General features: G+C 33.6%; 1 protein-coding gene across 1 annotated transcript in view; it reads right to left on the bottom strand.

The window, feature by feature from the left end:
* Window positions 1-26,836, bottom strand: part of rbm20 (RNA binding motif protein 20) — an 80,865-nt gene extending 54,029 nt beyond the window's left edge. Inside the window, exon 1 of the mRNA XM_073813526.1 lies at window positions 26,091-26,836. Within this exon, the coding sequence (XP_073669627.1) occupies window positions 26,091-26,182 (92 nt within the window). The 5' untranslated portion in view covers window positions 26,183-26,836. The remainder of the gene's footprint in view (window positions 1-26,090) is intronic.

Genomic DNA, 26,836 nt, shown 5'->3' with positions numbered 1-26,836 from the left:
TATCAGTGATTCTTAAACCGGAGGGGGGCAGGATTGTGCCAGGTATTGTATTTTATAAATACATTAATTTATCATAAATTCTGTGTAATTAAACCTCCAAAAAATACAGTTACTGACCCACAGGACAACATTGTATCATTTAAAATGTTTTGTTTAATTCAAAATGTACATTTTAGACTGTTTTGTCATAAAATTTTCTTTTAAAGGCTACAAAGGGATGCACCGTACACAAGGGGGGCCGCAAGCCGAAAAAGTTTGAGAACCACTGCTATATAGTATGAATAGTATTGATTAATTCCGGCGTTCTACATCCGCCATGTTGATACATCGCGTGATATAGGTTGTCATAACAACAAGTTAGTCGTTAACTGTAATGACGTTTAACTAGTGCAGGGGTCTCCAACCTTTTTATGAGCAAGGGCTACCACAATGGATAAAACAATCTGGAGGGCTACTTTTTGATATAGTCTACTTAAAACTTTTTTGTTTTACTTGTTTATTTTATTTAATTTGACTTGTTTATATGTTTTAGTATTGTTAAAAATTTTAACATACGTAAACCAAGCCAAGCTAAAATAGAAAAATATGTAATGAATAAATATTACAGTTGAGACTATTAATAGAATGTGCTTTGGCGGGCACCTCACAGACTCTGTGCGGGCTACCTGGTGCCCGCGGGCACCACGTTGGTGACCCCTGAACTAGTGCAATTTAACCACAAGGTACAGCTGTTTAATATATGTATTTGCATTTGAATAGAGCCAGGTTACCACTTTAGGACATGTTTGAATAAAACAACACCTCTCCTTCTTCTTCGTTGCATAACTCCTCTACCGAATGAACAGTTCGGGATCTTGCCAGAAATATTAGATCATCTGGGTACTTTTTTACCTACTGTTTTTGGAATACTATGAATTCTGACATACTACTGCTTTTCGCCTACTATGGAAGTAGGCAGTTTCGGACGCAGCTATTTATTTGCATGTTTAGTCTGACGTCTAAATATAAAGACAAACTTTATTTATTTTGGAACCTGTGCATCCTTTTATTTTCACTTTTTCCATTATTAAGGCACCAGTCTAAATTCTTGTAACTCCAATTCGTTTTTTAATCAACAAACATTGTTTTTCTTGACATTTACTTTAATAATTGTAATTTACCTTTTTTCCACAGCCACTTCTCTCTCATAACAAGTGTAAGAATTGAAATGGGAAAGTTTAAATAAAGTTAGATGGTAAATAAAGTTACGTAAGGGAAAGCAAAACGCAAAAAGGGGAGGAGTCGGGGGCTAAGAAAGAAGAGAGAGGATGTGAAGGAAGAAGTGCACGATATAATCTGGTGGAATGATGTCGAGTCAAGAGAAATGTTAAAAATAAACGCTGAGTTTTGAACACTGAAGATTTGTCCTGACTCCTCTATCAAGTGACCACGACAGATACTGAAAATAGCCAAGAACCCACGCATAATATTACACAAGCAATGCAACAAAATGATAGTTTAATATTCACAGGTGCAGCAGTGGCTTGGACCCAGATATACAATTTTTAGGTGGTCCAATTTTTTAAGTGGCCACAAATGAAGTTTATATATAACAAACTTTACATCATTCAACGGAAAAAAATATCGAAAAATAGTTTAATGTAATTTTAATCATTCTTAAGTATTGCATCATCAAACAGTGTAAGTGCAAGTCAAAAATCAATTGGCGTCCAAACTTATTGCCTCCATACATTAACAGCGTTTTAAACAATCTAGGGATGCTAAACAATTAATCGCGATTAATTGTTAGCAGAATAAACGTTTTTGTTCACATCACATACTGTGTATAATAAATATGTATATATATATAAATATGAACACATTCATGTATAATTTTAAGGAAAAAAATGTATATATTAAGTATTTATATTTATATATAATATAAATTATACATAAATATACAAATGTATATACACATGTAAAAATTTCTAAAACATATACATGCATGTGTGTACATTTATTTATACAAAGTTATTATACACAGTTCACAGACATATAAACAAAAACTTTTATTCTGCTAACGATTAATCGCGATTAATCGTTAAGCATCCCTACAATAAGGCACCATTTGAGTTATGATGCCTTTGTTTGTAGACAGAAATAAAGCTCACAACGTTTTGGAATAGAGCTACAAACAGCACACCAAATGTTGTGTTCCTGGATACATTATACCCATCAGTTTGGTTTGCACGGTCTGGCTCAAGCTTCCGTGCTGACAGTTTTGGGAAAACGACCTAGCCCAGATTACTCCCCGGGGTTGCTGACGCTGTGTCACATCACATGCTGTGGGTGAGAGACCTGATGATCGCTGGCCTATCAATATTTTAATGGCTGTGAAAAGGCCAACGAGCTCAGCACATCATAACATGGACTACAGTCAGCATTCATACATGGTGACCAACACAGATGTCAGTAAACACAATACTGTGATCAACAAAGCCTTATTGAGATGGAAGTTAGAGCCCCTTTCCACTTCTCCCTGAATAATATATAAAGGAAGATTGAATTTTTTTTTTGTTCTGCTGGTTTTCAAGCAAACCAATTTTAACCTTGGAGAACCCACGGGGTAAAATTTGGCCGCTGTTAATTGCTGCTACCCAAAATCTTCTTGGGTTCTCCAGGGTTAAACTACTTGCAATGTCGTAGTGAATCAACTACTATAACATATTTCATCTCTGTATTTATATTCGGGAACACCCAGACATGAATCTCAGCAGACTTCAATCTCTGAATTCCTAACCTCCGGCACCCTGGCACACCCCCTTTTGCCTCAATACCACCACCTTGCAAGGGGACTCGGCCGAGAGCTTGCGTAGCATTTTACCATCTGTCAGCACCATCAGCCTGTGGATGCCAATCACACCCTGTCACTCCCCATTTACTGTACACTACTTTTCTCAGCCAATCACAGCCAAGTACTGCCCAGACACGTCCTCCCTGGCCAATACAAAATTCAGTGCTTCAATCCAGCTGTTGTTTTCCACTGGTTCTGCCCTCACATGGAAATCAACCTACACATGCATATATGCTTCTTTCAGTCACAGATCTTGCAAGGGATATTTGGAGGCACAGGAAATAAATTAGGAGAGGAATGCATAATCCTGCTCCGTTGAACTACTTTTAAGTCTGGTATAGCTAGGTTGACCATTTTTTTATGTTGGGACATGGCTGTGTCAATCTAACTGAAATCCTGAATGTGACTTTGTAGTAGTATATGGTTGACGAAACCTATTATACTGTGTAATATGTGGTTCAAGTCTAAACATAAAAGTAAACCTGAATAATTAAGAAAAGAATATACAGAATAAAGAAATATATTCTATAAGTCTATATACAGCTAAAAGTCTAAATATATGAATATAAAGCAGAATTTATAGTTGTAAATCCTGAATCTAGAAATGTAAATCCAAATGTATACACTGTTAAAAGTAAAAGTTGGATTTACTTTACATTCAGGATATACAACTATAAATTGGGCTTTACACTTCTATATTCAGACTTATAGCTATATATTCAGACGTACATTTATATATTCAGGATTAACAACTATACGTTCCGCTTTATATTTCTATGTATTCAATATAGCTATAAGTCTGAATATAGAAATGTGAATCTAAATGAATAGTTGTAAAAGAAGTGTGTCTGACATGCTTTCTTGTAAATCAGCATTTTTTTTCAGACTCTATAAATGTAAATCTGAACATATAGCTGTAAGTCTGATTATATTAATCTGAACATATAGCTATGAGTCTGAATGTATATAAATGTAAATCTGAACATATAGCTACTGTATAAGTGTAAATATATATAAATGTAAATCTGAACATATAGCTTCTGTATAAGTGTAAATATATATAAATGTAAATCTGAACATATAGCTACTGTATAAGTGTAAATATATATAAATGTAAATCTGAACATATGGCTATAAGTCTGAATATATAAATGTAAAGCTGAACATATAGCTGTAAGTCTGATTATATTAATCTAAACATATAGCTATAAGTCTGAATGTATATAAATGTAAATCTGAACATATAGCTACTGTATAAGTGTAAATATATATAAATGTAAATCTGAACATATAGCTTCTGTATAAGTGTAAATATATATAAATGTAAATCTGAACATATAGCTATAAGTCTAATATATATATGTGAATCTGAACATATGGCTATAAGTCTGAATATATAAATGTAAAGCTGAACATATAGCTGTAAGTCTGATTATATTAATCTGAACATATAGCTATAAGTCTGAATGTATATAAATGTAAATCTGAACATATAGCTACTGTATAAGTGTAAATATATATAAATGTAAATCTGAACATATAGCTATAAGTCTGAATGTATATAAATGTAAATCTGAACATATGGCTTCTGTATAAGTGTAAATATATATAAATGTAAATCTGAACATATAGCTATAAGTCTGAATATATAAATGTAAAGCTGAACATATAGCTATATGTCTGATTATATAAATGTAAAGCAGAACATATAGCTATATGTCTGATTACATAAATCTAAACATATAGCTATAAGTCTGAATATTTAAATGTAAAGATGAACATATAGCTACTGTATAAGTGTAAATATATATAAATGTAAATCTGAACATATAGCTGTAAGTCTGAATATATACATGTAAATCTGAACATATAGGTACAAGTCTGAATGTATATAAATGTAAATCTGAACATATAGCTGTAACTCTGATTATATAGATGTAAATCTGAACATATAGCTATAAGTCTGAATATATAGATGTAAATCTGAACATATAGCTGCAAGTCTGAATGTATATAAATGTAAATCTGAACATATAGCTACTGTATAAGTGTAAATATATATAAATGTAAATCTGAACATATAGCAACTGTATAAGTGTAAATATATACAAATGTAAATCTGAACATATACCTGTAAGTCTGAATATATAAATGTAAATCTGAACATATAGGTACAAGTCTGAATGTATATAAATGTAAATCTGAACATATAGGCATAAGTCTGAATGCATATAAATGTAAATCTGAACATATAGCTACTGTATAAGTGTAAATATATATAAATGTAAATCTGAACATATAGCTATAAGTCTGAATATATAAATGTAAAGCTGAACATATAGCTGTCCGTCTGATTATATAAATCTAAACATATAGCTATAAGTTTAAATATATATAAATGTAAATCTGAACATATAGCAACTGTATAAGTGTAAATATATATAAATGTAAATCTGAACATATAGCTGTAAGTCTGAATATATAAATGTAAATCTGAACATATAGCTGTAAGTCTGAATATATAAATGTAAATCTGAACATATAGCTATAAGTCTGAATATATAGATGTAAATCTGAACATATAGCTGCAAGTCTGAATGTATATAAATGTAAATCTGAACATATAGCTACTGTATAAGTGTAAATATAAATAAATGTAAATCTGGACATATAAGGCTGAATGTATATAAATGTAATTCTGAACATATAGCTACTGTATACGTGTAAATATATATACAGTAAATGTAAATCTGAACATATAGCTATAAGTTGGAATATATATAGATGTAAATCTGAACATATAGCTACTGTATAAATCTGAACATATAGCTGTAAGTCTGATTATATAAATCTGAACATATAGCTAGTGTATAAGTCTGAATATATATATATATATGAAAATCTGAACATATGGCTGTAAGTCTGATTATATAAATCTAAACATATAGCTATAAGTCTGAATACATAAATGTAAATCTGAACATACAGCTATAAGTCTGAATATATAGATGTAAATCTGAACATAAAGCTATAAATCTGAATATATAAATCTGAACATATAGCTAGTGTATAAGTCTGAATATATATAAATGTAAATCTGAACATATAGCTACTGTATAAGTTTAAATATATATACAGTAAATGTAAATCTGAACATATAGCTATAAGTCTGACTATATAAATATAAACATGTAGCTACTGTATAAGTGTAAATATATATATATAGTAAATGTAAATCTTAACATATAGCTATACGTCTGAATATATAAATCTGAACATAAAGCTACTGTATAAGTCTGAATATAGAAATGTAAATCTAAATGTATGTTGTAAATAAAGAGCTTAGATTCAAAAAACAAATTCAAAAAAATGCAAAAGTGTGTCTGACATGTTTCCTTGTAAATGAGCTTTTTTATATCAGACTCTGAATATATAAATGTAAATCTGAACATTTAGCTATAAATCTGATGGAAATGTCAATTTAGTAAATCCTGCATATATAAATGTAAATATGAACATACTGTACTGTATAGTTATTCTTCATCTCAATAATATCATCTTTATTTGTATACGAACAGCCACATTCAATCAAACAGCCATCAGGTCTACAGTAACGGATACGACTGCCATACATTACGTGGCACCTGCTACTACATACTGAACTCAGGAAAGCTGGATTATCTGTATGAAAGCTATTAAGATGAATGGACTGTACCAAAATCACTGGCATAGCAAAGACAGATGTTGTCTACTGCAAATTGGCACCGCACAAAGAAACTGTAGCACTATCATAAGAACACAAATTAAAAAGGGGAGTGTGAAAGACTACAGTGATTTCTCCGCTGTCATGCCATTACATGCAAAAAAGATGGATGCCACAGCTGGAGAAGCTGGGGGTTTGTGCCAGTTTAGAAAGATATTATCAAGAACACATGTCAAGTAACTATTTCAATTATACAGTGATCTCAAAAGCAAAAGTTTTGTCACTCATCGGAAGGAAGCAACTGGAAACATTTTTAACTTTTGCCTGTCTATCGCCATCTCTGTTTGAAATTCAAATATCACGTCTGGGTACAAATCTGTTCCCAAAATATTATTACGTATTGGGAACAAGACATGCACACGCATAGGCTAATGCATAAACTCGAATATATCATCTCTGACATCATTTCCTCCCCAATGGGCTCACAGATTAAGCAGAATCATCTGATGAGAGATTACCGCAAAGGATCGTGATCTGCACTGACAGCTGTACACTTTCCAGGCCTTGCTGTGAGCCAGCCAGGGCCGTGAGATAGTATTAATATACATCACACTTAAACACACATATTCTGTGAATCACACATTACCACCGTCCACAAAATTTAAAGGAACAGATACCGCAATGTTATTTTCTGACATGACACAAGGGTAAGTTATGAGAATTTTCATAGTACTAAACTACTACAAACAATCTCCTCTTGTCTCTATGTATGAGAGCTATTTCATGAGATAACCGCAAGGAAGAGACCAACACCAACCCCCATTGCTCTATTCTGAGCTGTTGTTATCAGTGTTTGTGTCTCTTCCTTGCGGTTATCTCATGAAATAGCTACAATAGTCCATTAGGCCGCCATTGTTGTTTTCGTTATATTTCTGCATACTACTTTTTTATACGGAGACAAGGCATCGTATTTAAAAAATTGTCTTTAAAAGTTTGCATTTAAGAAAACCCCAAAAATGCAGTTTTCATGTACAGTGGTGGACAAAAATATTGGTAAATATGAGCAAAAAAGCTGTAAAAAAATATAAAATGTTTTTTAAAGGATTACTCCACTTTCATAAAAAAATTCCAGATAATTTACTCACCCTCATGTCATCCAAAATGTTTACGCCTTTCTTTGTTCATTAGAGAAGAAATTATGTTTTTTGAGGAAAACATGGATTTTTCTCATTTTAATGAACTTTATTGGACCCCAACACTTAACAGTTTCAATGCAGTTTAAATTTGCAGTTTCAAAGTGCTCTAAACGATACCAAACTAACAAAACGATTGTCATTTTCAACAAGAAAAATAAAAACATGCACTTTTAAACCACAACTTCTCGTCTTCTACCAGCCGTGTGATGCGTCAGCGCGACCTCCAGTAACACCTCATCGCAGCAAAAAGTTAACGGATGATGTATGCAAAACTACCGCTCCTGTGTTTAAGAGGACCGTTCCGACGTCGTTGTATGTCGTATGATACTAATGTGTGTTTCATATATGTAACACGTGACCTTTCTGCGTGCTTACGCAAATGCATAAGGTCACCCTGACGCAATAAACGGCCGGTGATGGAAGAGAAGTTATGGTTTAAAAGTGTATCTTTTTTATTTTCTTGCCAAAAATGACAATCGTTACGCTAGACGCTTATGACTCGTTTGAGATCGTTTAGAGTCCTTTGAAACTGCAATTTTAAACTGCATTGAAACTGTAAAGTGTTGGGGTCCATTAAAGTCCATTAAAATTAGAAAAATCCAGGAATGTTTACTTAAAAAAATATATTCTTGACTAAACAAAGAAAGACATCAACATTTTGGATGACATGGGGTAAGTAAATTATCTGGATTCTTTTTTTTAGAAAATAGAGTTATCCTTTAAGCTTTAGTAAAAAAATTCGCAAAAATATGATGTTTCATTGAATTAAAACAATTGAAAGTGAGTGAGCAAATTACATTATAAAATAAATAAATACACACCTGACACAATTATTCAGTCCCTCCAGACGTGATTATGCGATCGCATGATTCAGTGCATTATCAGCCAATGTCTGCATATCTATGCGGGGGACGCATTTTTTAAATACGCCGCACTTTCGCCGCATAAATTGCAGATTTCTGCACGCAAAATATGTGAGACTTGGATGATTTCATAATCCCCGCATTTTTGTAGCAAAAACTCATATATATCTTACCAGAAAGTTGAAAAACGTTGCATTTACTTCACAAATGCGCAGCCATGTCCTCTGTTGTAATGGGAATGTTAGGAAGTGACGTAATTATGCGACATGAACATCAATGAAAAGCTGCAAACCATTTGCAAGTTCATGAAGTTTTTGCAAGTTCCAGCAATTTCATTGCATAAAATTGCATAAATATCACACATATTCCATCGCATTTTTTGAGAAAACGTGGATTTTTGACCGCAACAATGAGTAAAAAAATCTCTAAAGTACATTAACATTTTCTTAACACACCAAGGTGACTAGAAACATGATGTTGTCCATTCATGGCTTCCCGGTTCACAAGATAATAAATATAAAGTAAAACTATAGACTATAGTTGTGTAGCAAAAGATTTTTGAGTTACACAAAACAGAAAGTGGCTTAAGTAGTTAAAACCATAAAACATCTATTTCCACATTTCCAAATAATGAACATGTTTTAATCGATTGGAGATGCTGCAAATTGCCTGAAAGAGGACGTGTGTCCATCTCATCTTTATGCTTAGCAAGGAGAATAATTTGAGTGGATAAAAACTCGCAAGGATCACAGATGGAGAACTTATGAAACGAAAAATAGGAGGAAAAAAATGTACCTAATTTGTACCAAAGGTCCTGGACATCTTATTTAGATACAGAACTTGGCATATGCATTTTACAAACTATAAAAAATGCAGCACAACGTTAAAACAACTTGGTTTTGCAAGTCAATTCAACCTACAATTTTACGTTTTGGCTTAAAAAGTTAGCATAACTTATAAAATCAAGTTGAAATGGTTTAACTCATATTTAAAGTTTAGACTTTTTCAAGTCAAACTTCTTCGTGATACTACAGTTCAGTATAATGTTACTGTGCCTAATCTGTGTTGCATCAGTGAGAGAAAGTATCGTCCGCTTTACCGGAGTTCTGCAATCGTTCATGTGTGATGTTTGTCTTACGCAAGGTGGGCTGTGGGTGGACGTGAGTCACTCAAAGGTTTAAGACGTCTTCATGACTCACTCCACTTACAGCTGCCTGATATTTACATTGTGGGTCTTAAAGACAAAATGAACACGCACACAGCTAAGCCCACCCTTCGCATATCCCACCCTCCACACAACCAACGCCAACCTGCAGCTGTGTCACCCGCCGTGTCAAACATTCATCTCATCCAGTTGAGCTAATGATGTCAGAACCGCAGGAATGGATACCCTACTGTGCTAAATAAAACAAGTGGGATTGGCAGGTGGGCACTGAGTTTGAGTCAGGCGAAACGTGTCAGAAAAACGAGAATCAAAGAAAAACAAAGAGAAAAGTTAGGTATACACATCAACGCCTCTTCTCTTTTTAGGAGATAATCTGTCGAAACCAAAAGGTACAAGCATGCAAACGGTTACCATAAGTGTAGTTGATTTCAACTCCTCATGCCGCATATGCATATATATATATATATCATAATTTAACAACTATGTACCATATAATGTAGGTTTGTACTGACATTATATGTTTTTTGTTCAAAATTCGCACTAATGTCACATGCACATTTTTCAAATGGTTCCGGTTTCTCAGTCGCCTGCATCGATTAATTTAGCTTCTAATATGGTGAGGAGTTTTCTGGCATGGGCGGTTGGTTTCTGTTACACGACGGATCATATGGGGTCTAAGAGAAAGACAAGCTGTCAGGGGGTCTGTAAAGCTGCATGTGTGTTGCCACGTTGACTTGGAATCCCTCCGAGAATTTTAACTGCCCTGTAACTGGCTGGAACTATTTTGTGGTCGATTGTTTATGTTGGCATTTCATCTGACAAGAACCTATAAAATCCTTGAATTCCTCCACGATTCTCCGAGGGTTAATTTGAGGAAATGAATAACATGTAGATTTTGAAGAGTTAATCTTTGCTCTAAGGATAAATCATATTAATAAACGAAATGTGTATCTGTAGCTCAGTTAGTAGAGCATTAGGTTAGCAGGGCAAAACTAAATTTGGGGTTCGATACCACGGTACACACACATACACGGATAAAACATTAGCTTTAATGCACTTTATAAAAACATGTCTCAAAATGCATAAATGTCCATTCATTTCTAGATAATAGTAACTAAAGAATTTACAGTATTATATCTTTTAACAATTAAAGGGGCCATGGCATTAAAATCTGACTTTTAAGTGCTATGATTGGGTCCCCGGTGCTTCTATCAACCTAGGAAATGTGAAAAAGATCAATCCAGTAAACCATTCTGTATAAGCACATGAAAAAATAGGTCGTTGAAATGTGGCTCCCCTTGTGATGTCATAAGGACCTCTTATTATAATAATATCACCCCTTAATCTGCACTATCCAACCACAGCACTGCCATTTAGTGCAGAGAAAAGCACAATTGAGTTTTAATTCCAACAAACCACCATCATTGTGATCAGTGTTTGAATTTCATCAGCTCATTTGCATTTTAAAGGACACACCCAAAACGGCACAGTTTTGCATACACCTACAAAGTGGCAATTTTAACATGCTATAATAAATTATGTGTATGGTGTTTTGTGCTAAAACTTCACATGTGTGCTCTGGGGACAACAAAGATTTATTTGACATCTTAAAAAAGTCTTGTGCCATGGCCCCTTTAAGTCACCTTTAAATACACATAAAAATTCCAATTACTGTAAAAAAAATTGGTGGTGGTATTATATTTAGCTTGATGATAACAATATGCATATGCTATAAAAGGTGCTGGGTTATTTTCAACTCATGGTTGGGTCAAAAAAAAAAGTAAAAAAAAAGTTGGGTCAAATATGGACATTTCTAGGTTTATTTAACCCAACGCTTGGGTTTGTCCATATTTTACCCAACCATGGGTTAAAAATAACCCAGCATGTTTTTAGAGTATAGAGGACATGCACTTGACATGGGACTAAAGTTCTCATTTTAGTTGCGACAAACATGTCACATGTTTTTCTTTTCTATCTTTATGACACCAAAATATGCTTATCTTTATACAAAATTATCAATTTTTCTGAAATTGTGAAATATGACTTTGCTAAATTCTTAGCAAGGCTTAGACACAAATCATTTACGGATTACTTTTAAATAAAATGCATACAGACCATCGGTGCATTCAACGTGAAAGTTTACAGCTGTTGACACCAATTGTTGGCAATTATTTCTGTTATTTAGATGCTACTTATCTTTCCAGCTTGCTGAAGAATAGCTACACCTATCACGGTCTTGCCACCTAAAGGTGACCTACTTTTAACTGTCAACAGGTGAAAGAAATGTGGGCAAGCTAAGGTCACGCGATACACCCTATAGGCTGAGGCATGCCATGAGATTGCAGATGAGCGCTTCCAAATATCAAGCATTGCGATCCTTTAACATCGCCAGCAGTTAGCGTCTATACTTTCAAACGGTGAGTTGGACAATTATGCATTACTCATTAGCACACCTACTGGTAAAATCTGGGAATTGCATGCACTGCTGGCATGCATGGTTATTTATGCACCCGGCACCTGGTCAAACCATGAGACTTCAGTGCAAAACGCAAACAGACTCTGTTTCAGATATAGTTGAACCTTATACTGGCTAAAAATGGAAAAAGAACGTCATATGGGCGAGCTGTATCGTAACACATCCTAAATTACCAGACAGAATTTGACAATGTCAAGGTTTGATGGAAAGGCAATAAATAAGTGTGAATTTAAGGCCTCGTGCAGCATCTTTTTAATATATGTCCTATATGAGTATTCAGAAAACAGGTGGCAATAAATGATTTATAGTAAAATGCTTAGTCAGGTGTCTTCCTTGAGTGAGGTACAGTATAAATACTTGACGACAAGATGAAATGGCGCTCACAGTGTATGTCACTTAACTTTGTTATGACGCATTTCTGAATGTCAAAACAAACATGAAATGTGACGTCAATAAAAAAGTAGTGCAGGGAAAAGATTAATCGTAATTAATCGCATACAAAATAAAAGTGTGTGTGCTGTGTGTTTTTATTATGTATATTTAAACACAGTCACACACATATATACATTTCAGAAATGTTTACTTATATATCATTTTTGAAATGTATATATAATATAGAATATATAAAAATAGAAATAAATTTATATACACACACATGTAAATGTTTCTTAAATGTATACATGATGGGTGTGTATCTATATATATACACACATAATAATTACACACTTGTATATTATCCACTTTTATTTTGTATGCGATTAATCGCGATTAATCTTTTCCCAGCACTAAAAATTTTTTATTTTACTAATTTGAGAGATTGGAGATTTTTTTGACACGTGTCTATTTTTTAAAAATGTTTTACATTTGATGTAGTTGTCATAAATTCATTCAAACTGATTACAATCGTACAATTATATGCATTACTATAGACCGTTTCATCGGGTGCACGTGCAGTAACCATCTGGTCTGAACTTTACTTCCAGTTTCTGTTTGTTTAATGGTCTGACTAGTTGCTGAAACTTAACTCTTAAACTAATACCTAGTCGAAAATAACAAATGTTTTGCGTTCCTATGTAATCTACGTGTTGTTTATTTTGCTTGTTATATAAATAAACTGCTTTAAAATGACTTTGTTGTTATTTATTCTTCGCAGAGTTTACCGGAAGTTACGTGATGACCACGAAAGCCGCTTGTTTATGTTGTTACTGCTGAAACCGTCTATATGCTTATAATACATTTGATCTAAATTTCAAAACCTGATCAGATTTTAAACCTACAGACAAAACATTTTACAGTTAGTATTGCTACATGCATTTTGCAATAATACAATTTGATAAGCTTCTGTATTTCCTAAATACACCTCCTGCATATCTGTGTTATGTTTATTATTTACATATTTCCTTTAAATATATTGAGTTTGAATATAAGACAAAGTAGCAATACTCATGCATCACTCTTTTATCAAGGATATTAACACAAAAAAGTTGCAACTACTTATTTCTATTTCGGTTGTTGCTATTCCTCCTGTGATAACGGCAAACCCTTCAGACTATTTTTTCCATAAGAAAACAATCAACACAAAACCCACACCATAAAATAATTTTTTTATAAAAAATAATAATAATAAACTATTTACGACAACCCCTTTTAAAAAAAATATATCTTTACTAGGGATGCTTAACGATTAATTACGATTAATCGTTAGCAGAATAAAAGTTTTTGTTTACATCATATATGTGTGTGAACTGTGTATAATAACTTTGTATAAATAAATGCACACACATGCATGTATATGTTTTAGAAATGTGTATATACATTTGTATATTTATGTTTAATTTATATTATATATAAATATAAATACTTAATATATATAAAAAAAATTCTTAAAATTATACATGAATGTGTTCATATTTATATGTATACATATTTATTATACACAGTTTACACACATATGTGATGTAAACAAAAACTTTTATTCTGCTAATGATTAATCACGATTAATTGTTTAGCATCCCTAATCTTTACATAATCCTTGATATCCAAGTAACAAAAACGCTGAATTTTTTTACAGTATGCTTTAACATTTATGCAAACCTTAAAAAAAAACATTTAAGTTAACATTAACGTTAACATTCACTCACAACCTCAACTGTTTTAAATAAAGGTTGTGAATATGTCTCTTAACAAAAATAAATTTATGCTTAAAATCTACACCCATGTTGTCAGCAACATTATGAATAATAAGAATATACTGCTATTGGGGTTTCTTTTAAACAATGTGACATCTATGATGGTCGCTGGATTTATTACAAACATATGTCGTGTCTAACCAACCAATCAGATGTTTAATGCAGAAACTGATGCAAGAACGGTAGGCGCTTGCTTCTGAAATTGCACGAAAAAATCTTTACAATTAAATATTTATTGTATAAATTGTATGTAGTATTACTCGAAGGCACATTTCTCTTTTGCTCGCTGTTACGACACATTTCCGAACTGCGAATTGGCTTTGAAAAGGTCACATGTGGTTAAGTGCCATTTTATGACATAGCAAAGAGTTGAGAGGAGAGAGTTTGTAAAAACACAATAAAGTCATTCTCATTTAGCAGGGTACTCATCACGTTGAACAGTTACGAGCTTGTACAACAACCTGTAAACATTTCATAGTGAAATCCATAATAGAGAGACATTAGAAATGTAATCTACCTGAAATAGATAGGGTTATTATTTGATGAAAGGGGATAAAAGCTATTTTTCATATGTGACAGCATCAAGTATGACAGAATGATTTTAATAGGCTGTAATTTATCAGATGACCTATAAATAATTTTAATTAGATTATTATCACAAGCAAATTCAGCTTAGATTAGTCACAACATTATCAGCAAGATTGTTCATATAAAATGTTTAAATGTATTTTTGTTGTTGGAAATTGTTTAATATTTTATTCAAGTTACGAACATATGCTGTATATATTTTTGAAGAAACAGGGTTAGGGTGAAATTTCTTATAAAAATAAAAAAGTTCCCCAAACCTTTTCTCAACTTTTCATTTATGGCACGTTCAAAAATGTTGCGTTCACACGTTGTGCCAGGATTAATGTTGTTTATATGAAACACCACTGAAATTACGTATCATTTGATCAATTACAAAGCAATTTATATATATTTGATGTATAACATAAATTATTACATTAATTCACTTGGGTTTTCTAAACAGAGAGTTGAGGCCATATGTTAGGAGTCTATACTTGGTAATGGTATATATCATGAACTATAACATTATGACAAAAATTGCACAACAGGCGGAAACAACAACTGAGCTACCGGTTGTAAAATGTGCCGGCCAGCTGTACGTAGAGCATTAAATGCGAGTTCCTGTGATCTCTGTAGATGAAAGTAGATGCCTTTATGATGAGCACATATGCTACAAACCACTTTGGCAGCATCTGTGTAACCCTGAGATTTTGTCAAAGACTTTAAGAGTTAAACCATACACATTTCATCGTTAAACCATACATATTTCATCAAGGCATGACAGGGTTCTTGTCTGGGTGACGTTTAAGTTGCAAGCTACTGTACTTTAAAAAGCCTAAACAGGACCATGTGGTTTTGTGGGGGACGATGAGTTTGCCAAGTATATAAGTACTGGATCAAGATGTTTAGTTAGTCCTGGGACAACTTAAGGAAATGTAAAAACATCTTATTAACAAGTAATAAAAAGAAGTTAACAACATTATTGCTATTTAAAGCTGCATTATGCTTTTTTGTAAAACTAAAGTAAGTTATTGGGGAAGTACATACAAAAAAATCTGTTTTCAAATCTGTCTCCTTACATTACACTGGAAATTTAATAATAATTTGAAATTTAAGCAGATGATTTTATGGGAAATATCAGTTTAATACATAAGATAAATACATAAGGCAAACTGCAATTTTATGTTTCCAACAGAGATGGCGACAAAGAGGCAAAAGTAAGGAATAGTATTATTTTAAAATACATAAAACAAAATAATTTTTTACAGCTGCAACTTTCGATTATTATTTTTTTAATCGATTAGTCGGCCGATTTTTTTTCGATTAATCGACTAATCGGATAAAATATAAATATTTACATATTATAGCTAATTAAGGCACTAAATTAGAGTAATCACGTGTAGAAGTGTACAATAAAAGTGCAAAAGCCACACACTACTACAGAGTTTTACTAATATATTTTTGATTTAAATATTTTAAGCCTTAAATAAAAAAAAAGTTTGTTCAGCTTTTAAATAGTAAAACATCTTTAAATGTCAAAATATCAATTAACAAAATGAATTAAGTATTCAGGGATGTGTTGAGAATTTTGCCACAGATTAATAAACTTCTTTAATCTTCAGCTTTAGACCTTGATGAATATTAAGATTATTTGTTATTAACAAAATAATTAAGCCATTATGATATGAAAGTTGTGATATACATGCGTTACAGTAATAAAAACCTAGATTTCCCCTTACTTTAAAACAAATGCGTGTGGTTCATTACTATTTTTATGAAAGCCCAACAACAATTAAAAAGTCACAACGTTTAAGTTACTTTTGCGTTACATTTTCTTACTTGGCTGAGGCTTGATCTCCTTCAGGCCTTGCAGGTGTTTTTTATGATCGCAAAAATGTCAACCTCTGGCCTGCCATCTACGTTTCTGACTCAAAATGTTCCCACTCACGGCGCATTCACACAGGGCGTCAGCGTTAATGCTTCCCATTCACTTTTGATGGGTGATGTCATGCGTTGCCTAACTGAATTGTGGATCTATCGGCGCCGCGTCAGTGCTGTTGCTCGCGGCAGAAGTTGAACATTTCTCAACTTTTCAAGCGGCAACGCGTGCGTCAGCCAGTCAGATCGCCTTATGCAAATAACCTAGGCAGAGCCAGCCAATTACGTTTATGGAAGAACGGAGCATGTGTAGCGGCCACTGTGATTGGCTGTTGGCCACGCTTCAGACAAGCCTTCTGTTGAGCGTTAATGCTTACGCCCCGTGTGAATGTACCGTCAGGCATACAGAGTGCATAATTCTACGTTAATATGTTCAGTTAAATTCAGTACAATATTTTATTTTTAAATTAAATTAATTAAACTGAAAAGTAAATTATAAGCGCACAGCTCGCGTTGTATGAAGTAATGCTGCGTTCACACCAGCCGCGGTAGAGTCGACAAGCACAAGTGATTTCAATGTTAAGTCAATGTGAAGACGCATTGACGCGCGTCTGGAGGTTTGTTAGTGGCCAACATCATCCGGGAACATATCTTTCCCGCAAGGCAAGTGTCATCCTGCAAGTTATGTATAGCTGTGAGATTTTGATAAGACGATGCCACTGCTGCGGTTTCTTTTTGTTTATTGGCTGGCAACAGTTGCCCACATGCCCCTATATATCATAGATAAATGCAATCGTGTCACGGTTTCCTGCATTAACCAGAGCACTTAAGGGCATCGGTATTGAATCCATGTGATACTGTATTGTCAAAAGTTATCAGACATACACGCACAGCTCAAGGAATCTGACATGGACCACTTGTGAAAGTACTTAAAGGGACATGGCAAGGATTTTTAAGCTGCCCTTGAAGGACCTTGTACTTCAACAATTAAATAAAAGTAAAATGTGGTTTATAAGTAGATTTGCTCGAGGACAGCTGTTCAATTAAACTCGGATAAACACCTTCTTTAATTTTAGATGCTGTTTACCCAAAGACCTTTACACTTGGCTAATGTGTTCAAATCAGCATATGCTCAGAGCTCAGCAGGCCAACCGCAGCTATAATAAAGTTTATGACATATAATTCAACAGGACGCATATAGAGCTGACAGTCACACTGAAGCACAGTATCAGATGGCATGAAGTGGTGATTAAGATGACGTGACATTTCTAATGACATGTGGTTTAAACTTATAGGGACTTGAGAGAACAAAACAAAGCATACGCGAGGGTCCATGTACGGACTTGAGAGAACAAAATAAAGCATACGCGAGGGTCCATGTACGGCGCGCATGATGCAATTTAAACGCTTCAAACAAACCTGGGAATTTCAAGGCAGTGGGTCTTTTCAAAGTATCATCCTTACAGATATCTCTACTAAACAATATTCTTATATCAACCAATGTATATAAATCTGCGATCCACATTCAACCCCTAGGCAAAGGATTAAAAATCCTTTATTGTATTTTAACCAAATGCCACCAGGCCTGCGCCTACAACCGCATGAAGTCCAATCCAAGGCCGCTCACATAAACCCTATGCTGGTCATACATTCAGCATAAAGATTAGCACAGTTGCTTCCACATGTCAACAACGCAATGAACACATGCTCAGATGCCTGAACCTCAACACTACAGCAGCAATATTGCAAATCCACAAGAGGAAAACAAATAAGCATTACTGCAAAACAGACTCCCCACGGTTGACACCAACAGCGGGCCAAGCTTAGCACTTTTTTACCATACTAACGTTGCTTGTTGTCAAATCTTTTCACACTGTATTCCCAACATTGCTTTCATAATAAATGGCTGTTCGCTTTACCATCCATCAAAATGGATGACAGCATGCACGTTATGGCTGTTTAAATGGCAAGTGTTGATATAGGAGAAATCACACCTTTATGAATAAACGTCATGTGCTTCAAGCCCCACAGATGGAAGTATAGAGTCAATGATGTTAATCTTGAGTACAGAGTCTTTAGTTTTATCAGATTTATAAAAGACAGATCAGCTGTAGGGATTCTTTCTGATAACGTATGAAAAAATATGGAAGGAGGAGTTACGAGCTGCGGGAGGAGCGAGTCACGAGTCATGCAACACACTGGATAACTTATGATTCCCTACATGTTTGTGTGGTTTACATTATATGCACTTACGCGCCGATTTCCAACATAACACAGAAGTGTTACTTACCGCATGTAACTCATGACCCGGTTGGGACTTTTCAACAAAATCCAGCCTTAAACAAACACACACTCAAAACTCTGCTGCTACCCCGGATAAACAAACTATATCCATTGTTTCCATAATGCTGTCTTTCTTCTCCTTACATCCAAGACACACTTCTACGATGTTGAGTCTTGATATAAAACGAAGCTGTTGCGTGAAGTGATGCCTTTAACTTCTAGCGTCATCGGTTCTGGCTCTCTGGCTGATTGACATGCGGACATGCATTTTATTTTCCGGGGGAAAAATTATACGTACGGCTTACCACTGATACGTCAGCTGGACCCATATTCGAAAAAAAACTTTACGAAACTTGTACGAATTCTGGCGAAGTTTATTCGGCACAGAAATACTGTGTAACACATCCAACAGCTTTTTTGACACATTGCCTATGTTTAGCATGAGGAAACAACTCTATAACAGTGTTAATAAGTCAGAACGTATAAAATACCGTTGACACTTAAGTTGCTAAATTATATAGAAAACAAAATAAGTAGTAGCTAAATAAACAAGTTAACAGTAATGTTTTCATTTTACAATTTTCATTTATGTGTTTGAGAAAGGCTTTTATCTGAAGAAACTTGCACAGTGCATTCCAGCAATACATTTTTATCAGTATGTGTGCTCCCTGGAGATCAATCTCATGACCTTACGTGCAGCTAAAGCAATGCTCTACCAATTAAGATAGAGGAACAACTGTCAGCCTGGATAACAACATCAGTCATAAGGGTCAATTATGAAATTAGGATTTGTCGGTTAATAATAAACAAGCTTTTAATTTTGATTTATGGTTTGTTAGGACAGTGGTTTACAAACTGGGGGCCGCGAGATGGTGCCAGAGGGGCCCCAGTTTCATGGCATTTTATGAAATACATTAATTTACCATAATTTCTGTGTAGTTAAACCTAAAAAAATAAGGCTACTAACCAAAAGCACTACTTTTTTGTATAATTTAATGTTTTTTTTTAATTAAAATGTTGAGTTTTAGAACACTTTTAGAACATTTTTGTCATAAATATTCTTTGGGGGGCCACGAAGGAATGCACCGTACACAAGGGGGGCCGCACGCTGAAAAAGTTTGGGAACCACTGTGTTAGGATAAGACAATATTTGGCCGAGACACAACCATTTGAAAATCTGGAATCTGAGGATGCAAAAAATTGGGAAATTCGCCTTTAAAGTTATGCAATGAAGCATGAGTAGATTGGTCAATAACGTGACGTTAATTATTTTGTGTCCGTATGGTTCAATTAAATGTAAAAGGGTTAAAACTTCAAAATAAATTTGCAGATTACTCGCATACATTTTCTTTTTTAAGGACCAAGTCTTAAATTTCTGGTTTTATTTCATTTTGAAAGAATATTTGGGGGATAATTGCAAAAATGTCAATGTGGTGTAACCGGTCTTTGTCAATTGGTGTAACTACTATTTTAATGAAAATATAAATATATTCATTAAAAAAATTGAATAAAATACAATCATCTAGTTTAGTGTAATATGATTTTTTATATACATTTTTACTTTATTTTATTTACTATATTTTACTGTAAGATTATTAACTGTTTTCAGCATATGTCCGGACAAATATTACAAAAACGCATAAAAATTTACATTTAGAAATTAAACTTTCTTTTTTATAATAAACTAATAAAAAATTATATATAAAAAAAATTATTACGCTTACATGCCATCAAGGTGGACAAAATATTTAGTATTTCTCACTCTTTGGCGCAATTGGCGGTTACACCATTTGACATTTTCAGGTCCATTCAGTCTTAACTTATTAAAAATGGTGCAAATGTAATTTTTTTATAGCATAAAATCAACATAAATACACTATGTTCATTGACATATACCTGATGCATGCTTTTAAAACAAGTTTTTAAAAAGATCTTGCCAAACCGTTTTTATCACTGACCCAGATACATTTTTGATATATTTACAGTGGAAATATTTAAAATATTTTCATGGAAGATCGTTATGATTTTTGCCATAAATTAATCATTTTAAACCATAAAATGTTTTGTTATTGCTACAAATATACTTAAGGTTTTGTGATCCAGGGTCACATATGAAAAAAATCAACAACAATTATTATATTTAAATAATTGCATGAATTGACATGAACAATCAGCCCAATATTTTTACAAGTCTAAACATCAGCTGGTATTTCAATCTGTCATTAACCTTCAGCTTACCTTTTATTTTACATCAAATAAATGCACAACTGTTTTCACGCAGCATTGTGTTACCACACTTCACCATGACTCTATAGACGTTACGCAAACAACAAAGCGAAGCCGACAGTCTCAGAAGCTGAATGCACAAAGGCATTCACAACATATTTCCCAGACGTGATTCAGAAATGCCACCAAACATGTGCGCTATGCACAATCAAGGTCAACACAACTCTTAGGTCTAGAAAGCAAATTAAAGTATAGATTCTAAAAAATTGCTATGACTACAAATCTTTGGATATATTTCACAATCAAACAGTCAGGCAACTGGTACAACTTAACGTAGACTTCAGGAATGGCTCCCATTTGCCACCATGTTACCACAACCAACGGTATGAGGCGACTCCCCCCTTAGGGACATGCTGGCATCTCATTGATATAGAGAGAGCAATGGAGCAGGGACATATGGGAAAACAGAAGCAATGCGGCACATCTCAACACAATAGGCCCGAATCATCCTGACAATACCGATCCTAATGCTGCGGACCACTGAGCTATTTAAAAACAATCAATCAAAAATGGCCAATCTTTCACCGCACTGTCTGTGCGCTTGACCTTTCTCGGCCTGTGAAAAGCTTCACGCAGGCAGCTGAGGGTTTAATGCCATGCACAATTAATGCAAGAGCCGACCTGCATACAGGGACGACTAAACAATTATGAATATATTAGCTTATGAAATAAAAGTAGTCACAAATTATGTTATAAAGCAAATGCGGTCTTTATAAAGCAACAACACTGGCTTGATGGTGATGATTATATTTGCTAAACAAATTAAGTGTTCGCAAACTAATCAGAATTTATAAAAAATAAAAAAAAAACACTGTACTAACTATATGTTTAAGTTTAACTTGTATGACTTACATTATTAAATATACTAATTAAATATATAATTTACATACAGACGGTTTCAGCAGTAACAACATAAACAAGCGGCTGTCGTGGTCCGCACGTAACTTTCGGTAAACTTAGCTAAGAATAAATAACAACAAAGTTCTTTAAATGTAATTTATTTATATAACAAGCAAAAAACAACACACAGATTACCTAGGAAACCAAAGCATTAGTTATTTTAGACGAGGCATTCGTTCAAGAGATCAGTTTAGCAACTAGTCAGACCATTAAAAAACGAAACCGGAAGAAAAGTTCGGATTCAGACGTGTATCGCGTCAGCGCACGTGCGTCCGATGAAACGTCTATATAAGACAGTATGTTGTTGCTTTCTTTTATTTATTTTGTTGCTTTTTGATGAAACCCAGCATCAAAAATATGTTTAAGTCTACTTGTTGCATTAGTAATAAAAAAAATAATTGCATGTTTTCACGACATAACGGGTCAACTTTCCATTTAATATAAAAGAGCATCTAAACTCGCACTTACAAATATGTTTATTTTTGCATGTATGAAAAATCCAAGCAAGTGGCAAAAAATTATGCTAAAAATGATCGCAAATTTGATTTATTATATTTTTTAAATCAAAATCAATTTTTATAGCCAAATTTTCATATAATCATATTTTTAAGCCTTGATTTTTAGGTCAGTGGTTCTCAAACCTTTTCAGCGTGTGGACCCCCCTTGTATACTGTCCATCTTTACGTGCCCCCCCCCCCCAAAGAAAATGTATGATACAAAAGATTGTAAAACTTACAATTTGAATTAAACAAAACATATTAAAGTATTCAATGTAGTGCTTTTGCACTGAAAAAAAATGATTCATTCAATTAACTCAATTTTTTTAAGCTAAGCGGTCACAATCAATTTATTTAAGCTACATTTAAACAAAAACAAAAAATTTAGAAAAACAAAACAAAAAACTTTTGTTTAAATAGCTTAAATAAATTGATTGCAACCACTTACCTTAAAAAATGTAGAAAATTGAATGAATAATTTTTTTCAGTGTGGTTAGTAGCCTTATTTTTCTGAGATTTACTTACACAGAATTTATGATAAATTAATTTATTTTATTAAAACCAGGGCCCCCTAGCACCATCTCAGGGGCCCCCAGTTTGAGAACTATTTTAGTAAACCACTATTTTAGGGGTGATTTTAAATGAATGTTTCATGCCACACTGAAAAAAATTATTCATTTAATTTACTAAATTTTTTAAGGTAAGTGGTTACAATCAATTTATTTAAGCTACTTTTTAACAAAAAATTAGCAAAAAAAAAAAAAACGTTTAACTGTTTAAATGTAGCTTAAATAAATTAATTGCAACCACTTACTTAAAAAATGAGTTAATTAAATAAATACATTTTTTTTTCAAAGCAGTGGCCCTAAAAGTCAAACAACTTTAGGTCATAAAATTATAACAAAATATTTGTATTGTTTTATCATTTTGTTAAAATGCTGAAACATAATAAATAAAACAAATGCATATATGTAGGTATGTAATGCCAAATAGCGCCAAAAATAAACCTGCACATGCTCAGTAAGTGTCATGCGAAAACAGAAAATGCATTAAAATAGAATCACTGGTGGGCACGTCCATAAACTGACACAAAACTGCCGTCCGTATTTCTGCCAGTGAGACACTGACGACTCACATGATCCTACACACCAGTCACTTCCCCCAGGAATTAACAAATCCAAGTTCATCTGCTGTATAGAGATTTTTTTGACCAATAATACATTAAATAACTCAAATGGTGAACAAGTAAATTAGAAGGGCATGTAATAAAATAACAAAAGCCTGACAATTTATAGCCTACATATTACGCATACAATAGTGCAAAAATGTCAAATTTCCTTAACTTAAATCATTGAAAGCTAGTTATCGTCGCCAATCAAAATATTATTACAAAAAATCAATCCAACAAAACTTTGTTACAACTTCAATGCTAAATGGCTTCATAGAAAGGCACGGTGAGGGAATATGGTCATCACTTATGTGCACATCATCACTGACCACGTTGTCTGCCATTTATCAGTTAAGATCAAATAGCCGTGTGTCACCAGTAACTGATGATAACATCCATCTAGACCACACATAAGGGAGTTACATAGGGTTTCTGTCTGTGAATCCTCAAGAGCAACTTTGCTTTATTGCTGGTAGTTCAACATGTGTCAAAACAAACAGAAAGATAAGAGAGAACAGTTGTCTACTTTTAATATATATTGACTACCATACATGTATTTATTGAGAGATTAATTCATTTATACGTGTATCTTGCCACTACTGCATATTATATAAACACTGTAAAAAAATACTTTGCTGCCTTAAAATTTTTGTTGAATCAACTCGGATTTACAAGTCATTTCAACTTTTTATCTTGATGAGTTGTTATAACTACAGGTGAGTTGTTATAACTTATAAAATTAAGTTGGCTTTTGTCAACTCATCTTTGTTGACATGACTTGTAAATCTGAGTTGATTTAACAAAAAAATTTTAAGGCAGCAAAGTATTTTTTACAGTGTAGCAGGACTGTACATTTTTTCTTTTTTCATTTTGATGATTTTTGTTAAGTTTGATTTAATATAATTGTTAAACGCTGTTTCATGGTACTAGTTTCATTTTTTTACACTGTAAAAATTTTTTTTCATCAGAATCAAGTTTGTTGAGATATAATTTAATAGTGAGATCAGTTTTGTCGTGAGGCAGAAATATAAACAAATATTCTTACTGATAAAAGAAGTGTAACTCAACACATGCTTAAATTTATTTAGACATACAAGACTAATTAGTCTTACTTTAACACCAAATAAATCAATTTCAATTAGTTTTGTAAGTTATAATGAAAAATAATAAGTTGAACTGACTTTTGATTAAATTTAATATAAGGCAGCAATAATTTTCGTTTAATGAATTGAAAATTATAATTTTTAATTTAATACTAACAAGTTAAAACCTATTTTTATAACTTCTCCAATTATTTTCAAAGCTTTAAAAAGTTACCAATATAATACAAATACTAATATTACGCATTCGTTACTGGTTTATAAAAAAAAAAAACCAGTAAAAATGTTTTAAAAGCATATGAAACAGTCACAAATCGCATAAACCTTCTTCTTCAAAAATGTAAAACGTTATAAAAGCAAATTTGTAAGATATAGATATAGCTTTGAAGTACATAATCTATAGCTTTAAAATGTCTTTAACACTCCATGAACTATTAATTGTAGCATTTACTGTATTAATTTTGAGTAGATCCATTACCCCAATGAATCTCGAAAACATAATGCCTTTCACAAAAATCATTTGATGTTAATTTGCAAATGTTTGGGTGGGTTACAAACTAAATTATCTTCTAATCAGAATCAAGTCTGTTGAAATATAATTTAATGAAAAATTTATAAAATAATTTTATAATCATAAAGTAGTTTTGTAGTGGGGTAGAAATATTTACAAATATTCTTACAAAAAAAAGTGTACATGCTTAAGTGTATTCAGACAAACAAGATTAATTCAAGGAGATGGGTGGGTTTGTTACAATTATAGCCTACAGCTCACACTGGAAATGACACTTTAGCAAAGTCGACAGCGCTGCGCTCATCGTACCAGTCCATCATTCCAGTGTCTTTAGCAGAATTGTGCATCAACAAGCATTTATATGGTTTCTTGCTATACTTAAGTATGATTTACTCCACTAATATCGCAAATGCATTTTTAAACCTCGTGCACAACACAAAAAAAAATTCTCCTACAGCACAGCCATTGCACCTACCTCTGAAGGTGTTCAACAGAAGTTTTAGCAGCATTCCCTGGAATTTTGGACTGCCCATTCTCAAAAACACCCTTGTCCCAAGTTTGCTTCATGGTAGAAAAAACTTTCTACCAGAAAGAAAATCCGATGTAATGCTAGCCCGCCAAAACGTCCCAAAGCTCCCCTGCTCTGAGATCAGGTTAAATTTAATCCTGACGGAGATTCTTTCCTTATCGGTGTGGCGTTGCTCTGTGGAGGTAAGCGGCAGTCTGAATCGGCCTCCAAACTAAATCTCTGCAAGACACTACAGCCTAAAAAAGCGTTGATCAAAAGGGCTGTTCAAAGGCTGGTAGTAAAGTTGGATGAGGGCTGGAAGCATACGACAGGAAGAAGGTCATGAGAGGCACTTGACCATTTGGGAGTCCCCGAGGGCTGACGGTCCCGACTGCTGTCCACTTTCATTCTCTCTCTCCCCGACTCCCTTTCGTCTCGGCCAATGATTGAGCAAGTGTGAGGAATGCCATTAACCAGTCACTCAAAAGTGTCGGGATCAGATTCGTCAACACGAGCCTAGGCCCTGCGCACAGATTATTAACATTTCCGGCCGTTAACATTTTGTGGCGGACAATGGGGGCCCTGCTCCACGTCCATGTGCAAAGCCTTTGATTCTCTCACTGTAAATCTCTGCCATCTGAGTGTTTCAATCCATGGCACAAAGGGTCTGAGTTTCTGTTGAGGGAAAGGATAATGTGTCTGGCTCCTGTACT

The sequence above is a fragment of the Paramisgurnus dabryanus genome, chromosome 24, assembly GCF_030506205.2.
Source record: "Paramisgurnus dabryanus chromosome 24, PD_genome_1.1, whole genome shotgun sequence".
NCBI classification, from domain to species: domain Eukaryota; kingdom Metazoa; phylum Chordata; class Actinopteri; order Cypriniformes; family Cobitidae; genus Paramisgurnus; species Paramisgurnus dabryanus.
Note: the sequence above shows the minus strand (reverse complement) of the source record. Positions and strands in the feature narration are given on the sequence as shown.